The sequence below is a fragment of the Gouania willdenowi genome, chromosome 8 (genome assembly GCF_900634775.1).
Source record: "Gouania willdenowi chromosome 8, fGouWil2.1, whole genome shotgun sequence".
Taxonomy (NCBI): Eukaryota; Metazoa; Chordata; class Actinopteri; order Blenniiformes; family Gobiesocidae; genus Gouania; species Gouania willdenowi.
This window is the reverse complement of record NC_041051.1, coordinates 34203874-34211948: the sequence shown is the minus strand read 5'-3', so window position 1 is coordinate 34211948 and position 8075 is coordinate 34203874. Positions and strand designations below refer to the sequence as shown.

General features: G+C 42.6%; 1 protein-coding gene across 1 annotated transcript; it reads left to right on the top strand.

The window, feature by feature from the left end:
* Positions 1-1102: 1102 nt before the first annotated feature.
* Positions 1103-8072, top strand: LOC114468093 (uncharacterized). Its single transcript, XM_028454784.1, has 4 exons — positions 1103-1162; positions 5645-6408; positions 6493-6662; positions 6800-8072. The coding sequence occupies exons 2-4, from the start codon at positions 5689-5691 to the stop codon at positions 7806-7808; spliced, it is 1899 nt and encodes a 632-aa protein (XP_028310585.1). The 5' UTR covers positions 1103-1162; positions 5645-5688; the 3' UTR covers positions 7809-8072.
* The last annotated feature ends 3 nt before the right edge of the window (positions 8073-8075 follow it).

The window sequence follows — 8075 nt, the reverse complement described above, 5'->3', positions numbered from 1 at the left end:
GTGAATGTCTCAGACAATGGGGAACAGAAGATGAGGTGCTGGAGGTTCCATCATGGGAGGACAAGCCCCTACATGGGATGTACCACCCAAACATAACTGAAGTGGTGGATATCAGGAAATGGTACCAATGTCTAGACAGAGCTGGACTAAAGGACAGCACAGAGACACTCATCATGGCTGCACAGGAGCAGGCCTTGAGCACCAGAGCAATAGAGGCCCAGATCTACCACACCAGACAAGACCCCAGGTGTAGACTGTGCAAAGAGGCCAATGAGACAATCCAGCACATAACTGCAGGGTGTAAGATGCTGGCAGGGAAAGCTTACATGGAGCTCCATAACCAAGTGACTGGTATAGTGTACAGGAACATCTGTGCAGAGTATGGGCTGGAAACCCCAAGGTCAAAGTGGGAAACACCTCCAAAGGTGGTAGAGAATGACCGAGCCAAGATCCTGTGGGACTTCCAGATACAGACAGACAGAATGGTAATGGAGAACCAACCAGACATTGTGGTGGTGGACAAAGAGCAGAGGAAAGCTGTTGTGGTTGTCATAGCAACACCGAGTGACTTCAACATCAGGAAAAAGGAACACGAGAAACTAGAAAAATACCAGGGGCTCAGAGAAGAGTTGGAGAAAACCTGGAGGGTGAAGACATCAGTGGTGCCCGTGGTCATTGGGGCACTCGGGGCAGTGACCCCCAAACTGGAGGAGTGGCTCCAGCAGATCCCAGGAAATACATCAGACATCTCAGTCCAGAAAAGTGCAGTTCTAGGAACAGCAAAGATACTGAAGAACCCTCAAGATCTCAGGCCTCTGGTAGAGGACCTGAGCTTGGAGGACAAAAGAGAGAGAGAGAGAGAGAGAGAGAGAGAGAGAGAGACCGCCCACAGTGGGTGAGGAAGAGTTTATATATATATATATATATATATATATATATATATATATATATATATATATATATATAACTTCAAAATAAGAGCCCTATTTACAAAAGAGTTAAAAATAAGAATAAAAAAGAATGTGTGTGTGTGTGTGTGTGTGTGTGTGTGTGTGTGTGTGTGGGGGGGGGGGGGGGGGGGTCTTAGGGGTGGATCATCTTCTTATTTTCACTTTCAGCAGCAAAGGTTCTTATTCGGTTCGGAGCCGCAGAAACACACACGGTGAGTCAACACACACACACACACACACACACACACACACACACACACACACACACACACACACACACACACACACACACACACACACACACACACACAGGTTAGTGTTTGTGCACGTGTGTATGTTTGTAACTTCATGTAACGGTATTTGGTTGCTTAATGATCACGTGACGTATCAATATTACATAAGCTGATTAAACTCTGCTCTCAGATCATTTCATATTTGTTGGCGTTTGTAAATAAAATAAACTACATTTAGGTTGTTGTGGTAACGTGTAATCCTGCAGTGAGAAGTTTCTTAGAGGAAAAAAAACAAACTATTTGCAACAAACCATGTTTAAAAAACGTATGTGATTTTTTTTTTACGTTACTTTTGACCAGATTTACAGCAATATTTGTGAAATATTTACTTTTCTTGTAAAAATATGTCAATGTGAAATCAAAACGTGGGGCAGTGAAGAGGAAACTTCTGTTCAACCTAACGGTAAAGCCCGCCCACCTGCCCGTTCTGATTGGCTGAGTTGTCTGACGGGCACCCTCATCAGCCAATCAAATGTGGCCCTTTTAAGGCTGCGGCAGAGCCCTATAAAGAGAGAGTTGTGACAACGGAAGTCCAAAATATTTGACCGTCACGTGATTCATGTAAAACTGAATTTGTTCCCTGAAGTTATTGATGAGTCATTTGAATCCATTGATTCCTAGTGACATAACTGGGATTTTAGGTTATTTATCATCAATAACTGCATTGATTGACAACATGTATACAGTACACCGTCATATGTATGTGTATAAACAATATATGTTTATGTGGTTCTATAAATATTTGTTTTCCTAACGTAAATTTATATTAATAATTAATGTAAACAGCTTACCTGCTTTTTTTTTTTTTTTTTTACATAGTTAAGAAATATTAATTTGTTTAAAATGTGTTAATATGTGTTGTATACAGGATGTATTGCTTTGAATTTTCTTTAATTTCCTTAAAAAAAAATGAAAGGGGTCATTAACAAACACCACATCCAGACAGGACACAAAACATATTTATCATGTTCATACATATATAAATATACACATTAGAGTTTTTACTATGCACTTATGTACCAAGATAAATTCATTAAATAATAAGTCAGAAACAATAATAACTTGTCATACAGTTTGCTGTGCTGTATGGGGATGCTCCAATCGCTCTGATAAAGGACGTAAAATGTTTGGCTTCAAACCAAACCAGAGGAGAAAGAAATGGTCAGCATTAGTCAGCATTAGTCAGCATTAGTCAGCATTAGTCAGCATTAGTCAGCAGGAGAGATCTAAAAAAATAAATAAATAAAAATCAGGATTAAAATAATAAAAAATCTGTGAAGCGATCATATTCAAACACTTAATTTGCACTTTTTCCACAAATAACCAGTGTTTGGAATAACAGCGGGTTTTTTCAGTAACGAGGTAATCTAGCTAATCACTTTATACGCCATTACAACGTTGTTAACATTCAAACCCCCATAAACCCCTTTATAACACTACAGAGTACAGAGTATGTACACCTATCTGTACATCCAACCTTCAAACAATTACTCATTTGGACATAATTGACAACTCTACCTAAGCTCCTCCCACTATATGAATACATACTTCCTGCTAGCACTGTACGAGTTTAATCAAACATGAAACTTAGGCTCCGTTTATCAGACTTGAAGTGTTGTTTTTAAGGGTGGATAACACACACACACCCTTCCTGTCCAGCAGCTGCTGTACAGTAGATAACACACACGCAGGAGGCGGGGCTTGTCTCTGCTTGTTTACCACAAAAATAGCTTTAGCAGGCGGAGATAACAGTGACATTACTGTAAATTACAAGTCACATCTAAATGTGAAATCAGCAGGAAACACACACACACACACACACACACACACACGCACACACACACACACACACGCACACACACACACACACACACACACACACACACACACACACACACACACACACACACACACACACACTGTCTGCAGCAGAGGTTGGGCGAGTACTAAATGTTTTTGCTCAATTACAATTAAAGTATTACTCAGTATATATACTGTATACTGTATGTGCGTGTGCATGTGTGGACATACGTTGACCAAAATAACCACCAATCACATACTGAGGGCGACACGTAGACACAATTCATTCACACATTTTCAGAGACCCTCTGTTGTGCTACTGACTAAACTTCCTGTTGACTTCAAAACAAGAGCCCTATTTACAAAAGATTAAAAAACCAGAGATGCTTTTATTTTAAAAAGAGGATGTTTGATTTTTAGTTTGAAGCCGGTCCCAGGACCATTTTACATTCAGCTCCCAATGCATCATGGGATGGTTGAGTATGACTAGTGTGTCCACCGTGCATACTTAAAAATGTCCCCATATAGTAAACATCCTGGTATTTCCCACATGCTCAATCTATTCATACGATCTAATGTGAAAGCACTATATACTCATTTAGACATCACACTTAGCATGAGTGGTACATTAATATGAGTAGTACGTATGTACGTAGTATGAGTAGTACTCATACTACGTACATACGAGGAGAGTGACAATATCTCGATATTTCGCGATGTTTCGTCTAGCGATACGTTATCGATTCACTGGCGCCAAACATCAATATTTATTTTTATTTATTTTTAAATATATATATATATTATCCTTCCTATTACACAAATGAAGTATAGGGTCATATAAAATCCATGTTAACGCAATCGCGGACGAAATCAAATGGACAGAATCGGCATAAATTGAGTCTCTGTGAGAAGGAAGGAACCTTTTTTTATGGGAATACGTGTTTCTGGAGAGTGTTTATTAGGGGCACCCTCCTCCTCCTGTCCTGGCTGCGTTAAACAGCTCCTAAATCACCTGAAACCACATTTAAACTGCCAAAAAACTACATAAATAACCAGTGACTCCTAAACACAGAGCCCACCAGTGCCTGCTTAACTTTAATGTGTCTCTGAAACTACGTCTGTTTCTCGTGTAGAGCAGCAGCTTCACCTGCTCAGTGTGTGTTAACATCTCATCAGAGCTACAGTAGATCTGTAGGAAAAGTTACATGTTGTTGTAGATGAGACCATAGATACTGGATAATGTACTGACTGATATGTTTATGTTTCATATGCAGTGAAATGTGCCAGTTTTCATAAAACCATTTCATTCAGCACTGATATGTGTCCATGTTTACAGAGAAGTTAATAATATTAGCACTGAAATGACTATTTTCTGCATTAATTTTGTTTTAATTATATGATTTAAAGTTAATTTGCACAAACATTACTAACACTATTTTGGCGAAACATTATTTAGTATCAGTTTTCCTTTAAATACGTAAACATAACGCAAGGTCATGTGACTAGTTGTGGTCAGTGTGTGTTCATGTGCTGTACACACTGTGTTTTACTGTCAGTCATGTGAAAATGATTGACAATGTTTTATAATTCCTGTGAAATGAATTTAGTGCAGTAGATAAATTCTGAATTTTATAAATGACACAGATATCGTAATGTATCGCGGATGAAATTTACTGATATATCGATTATCACTGCATCGTCGTAGAGCAAAAATATTGTGATGTATCGTATAGTGAGGTACCTGGCGATACCCAGCCCTAACTCTTAGTAGTAAGACATCATTAACACTAGTCATACTCAACCGTCCCATGATGCATTGGGACCGGCTTCAAGCTAAAAGTGAAACATCTCTTTTTCAAAAATAAAAACATCTCGTCTCGTCTTCCATTAGTTTTTTAAACTCTTTTGTAAATAGGGCTCTTGTTTTGAAGTTCACAGAACGTTTAGTGAGTAGACCAATGGAGGGTCTCTGGAAATGTGTGAATGAAATGTGTCTATGTGAGTTTTATAGATCAAATGAGCACATGTTGATGTAGGGGTCTGCGTCAATGCAGAGGGCTAGCCGTAGCCACGGCGTGGACGTGACGCAGAAGCATGAACTCAGCTTTACTGTTGCACTCTGATGGTAATTGTAAACATAAAATCACAACAATAATACAGACTTGATATCATTGATGTTTTTTATTTTCTTTCCTGTTGTTCCTGAGCTCATCAGCATCACTAGTTTCACCTGTGTGTGATTACCCCAGGACATGGGAGTTATAGTTATAGGTATCATCTGTCTAATATTGTCAAAACAATACAGAAAAAATATTGTATGAAGTCTTGTTTTCCAACTCCTCTAATTTGCACTAGTGCCCCCTCCCCCAGTGGTGAGAAGCTGAATTGTTCCTAAAGTTTCCATTGCTGTTGTGTTTCCATAAAAGCATCAACCAGGGACCAGGAAATGTTTCAATCTTCCAACAGCTTGACTTGGTTTATCACTGCCCCCTACTGGGCCTTTATTAACAATACTTTGGTTCATAAACCACCAAAGCTCCAGAACCAAACATTAGTAGATCTAATGGTTTTAGTGAAGGTAGTGTCCTCTGCTTCTTTCAGGTTTTCGTGCACGCTGCTCTCTGATTGGAGAATCCAAGGACATCATGGGGACGGCAGATGAGCTTCTGGAGCTGATGTTCTCCTGGATGAAGCAGAGGGAGCTCTGTGCTAAGGAGCTAAAAAAGCTGGCCCGGGAGCTGGAGTCGCTGAGGGAGAAATGTAACGCCGCGGACTGTGTAGGCAGTGTTTACTCCGTGGTGGGCTCGGCCTGTCTGCTCGGTGCAGGAGGGCTCACCCTGCTCACCGGTGGAGCTGCTGCTCCCCTTTTACTTACCGTGGGATCGGTGGTAGGCGGCGCAGGATTGACCCTCCAGGTGGGAAGCAAATTGACCGAGGAGTTCTGCTCCAGCAGCACCATGAAGGAAGCCGAGAGCCAGAATCAAGAGAGCAGCACCATCTCGGAGAAAATCCAGGAGCTCTACCAGAAGCTAAAGAACGAGAGGATGGAGACCAAACCGTCCGCCGATCCCGACGAGCTTGAGCACCACGTCATGGCGGAGATTGTTACAGCCATGGCGCGACGAAGAGGGCTGAAGAAACCCATCAACCTGCGCTACCTTCACGGCTCCTTCTCTGTGGGACAACATCGGAAAATGCAGGTCCTTACTCATACTCTGGCCATCACCTACGCCGGAGTGTTGGCCTTCTTCTCCCTCAAAACTGGAGGGAAGAAATTTGAAATTCTCCTGGCAGAAGGAGCAAGAAGACTCGCCATGAAAATGTCTTCAGTCGGACTCAAGGCAGTCATGAAGGGAGGAGCCTTGGTAACACACACACACACACACACACACACACACACACACACACACACACACACACACACACAGTGATGGGATGTGTGTCTCCAGGCGGTGGGGGCTGCCGTGGGAATGGTGTTTGCGCTAAAAGAAGCGATCGACAGCTGGACCGAGCTAATCGAGAAGAACCATGTGACTGAGGCCAGCCAATCCCTGAGGGACACAGCAGACACATTGGATAAGATGAACAGAATGCTGGGAGAGCAGCTGGAACAGATTCAGTAGGTTCTTCACCTCCATCATCAACACATACCCCTCTCACCATCTTTACCTTAGATCCTTTAAGACTAACCAATCAACACTAAGCTCCTCCTCTACCCCAAACCCTCATGTTCATGTTCATACTCTTTGTTCACAGGGAGGTTTTAGAGGAGATGGTAGACAACAATGAAGAAGAGGATGATGAAGAGAATGAAAAGGAAGAAGAAAACGAACAAGAGGAGGACGAAGAAGAGAGCGAGTCAGGTGAAAGAGACCAGGAGCACGAAGATGAGGATGAAAATGAGGAAGATACCGAGGATGATGAGAGAAACGAAGATGAGGATGAAAATGAGGAGAGCGACGAAAATGAGGAAGATACCGAGGATGATGAGAGCAACGAAGAGAAGGATGATGAAGAGAGCAGTGATGTAAATGCTACGCCTGTAAAGGTTGGCCTTCAGAACGTGTGCTCGGCGAAGCATAAGATGTCTAAGATCGGAAACCTGATCACACAGAATGGCCTTGACGCGTTGCTGACGTGTGAGACGTGGCTACAGAGAGACAACGAAGACGCAGTTCTTCAGCAAAACCTACCGGAAGGCTTTGACTACTACCACCGGCCAAGGGGGCGGCGTGGAGGCGGCGTGGGCGTGCACTTCCATAGGGGACTGATGCACGAGTGGCTGACCCACCGACATCAGTTCCACATCACCACCTTTGAGTTCATGGGCATCCTGCTAACTCACCCGCAGTGGAACGAGCCGGTCCTTGTCATCAACGTGTACCGCCGTCCAGGCGGGAACCTGGTCCAGTTCGACGAATTTATGCGGGACTTCCAGATGTTGCTGGATGCGGTTTATGAAGAGCACCCTTCCATCGTCCTTGTCGGGGACTTCAACATCTGGGTGGATGACGAACGGAGAACCAGGACCAGACGCTTCCTGGACTTCCTGGGGGGTTATGGCTTCAATCAGTACGTTGAAGGTTCGACACAGCGCTACGGACACACCCTGGACCTCGTCATTGGCAGAAACGTTGAAATCCCAGAGCCATCGATTTGGAACCACCACATCTCCGATCATTTCACCGTCATCTTCACTATCAGGCCAATACCGAGAAAAAGGAAGGGGCCGAAAAAAAGACAAAGCAAACGGCTCCAAAAGTAAGACGACACATGGCAAGAAGTAAGACAAGTCCTCAGAGTCCAGAGCTGTCGTCCTCCTCTGGTAACACATCACAATGTAACACGTGAAGTTTATTTGTCACTCAGTTCTAAAGGGACACACACACACACACTGTATGTGTGTGTGTGTGAATGGATAATGTTACACACTTAAAGCTGTATTTTCTTGATTTTGAACATTTGTTTTTAAGGTGAACTCTAAAAAACAATGTGAGCACATATTGAAATAAAAAGCCTGTGAAAAGTCTGA

Excerpts from the sequence above, each read along its gene's own strand:
- LOC114468093 (XM_028454784.1), top strand. The coding sequence starts at position 5,689 with ATGGGGACGGCAGATGAGCTTCTGGAGCTGATGTTCTCCTGGATGAAG. Across the intron at positions 6,409-6,492 it reads TCATGAAGGGAGGAGCCTTG|GCGGTGGGGGCTGCCGTGGG; the intron begins GTAACACACACA and ends GTGTGTCTCCAG. Across the intron at positions 6,663-6,799 it reads GAGCAGCTGGAACAGATTCA|GGAGGTTTTAGAGGAGATGG; the intron begins GTAGGTTCTTCA and ends CTTTGTTCACAG.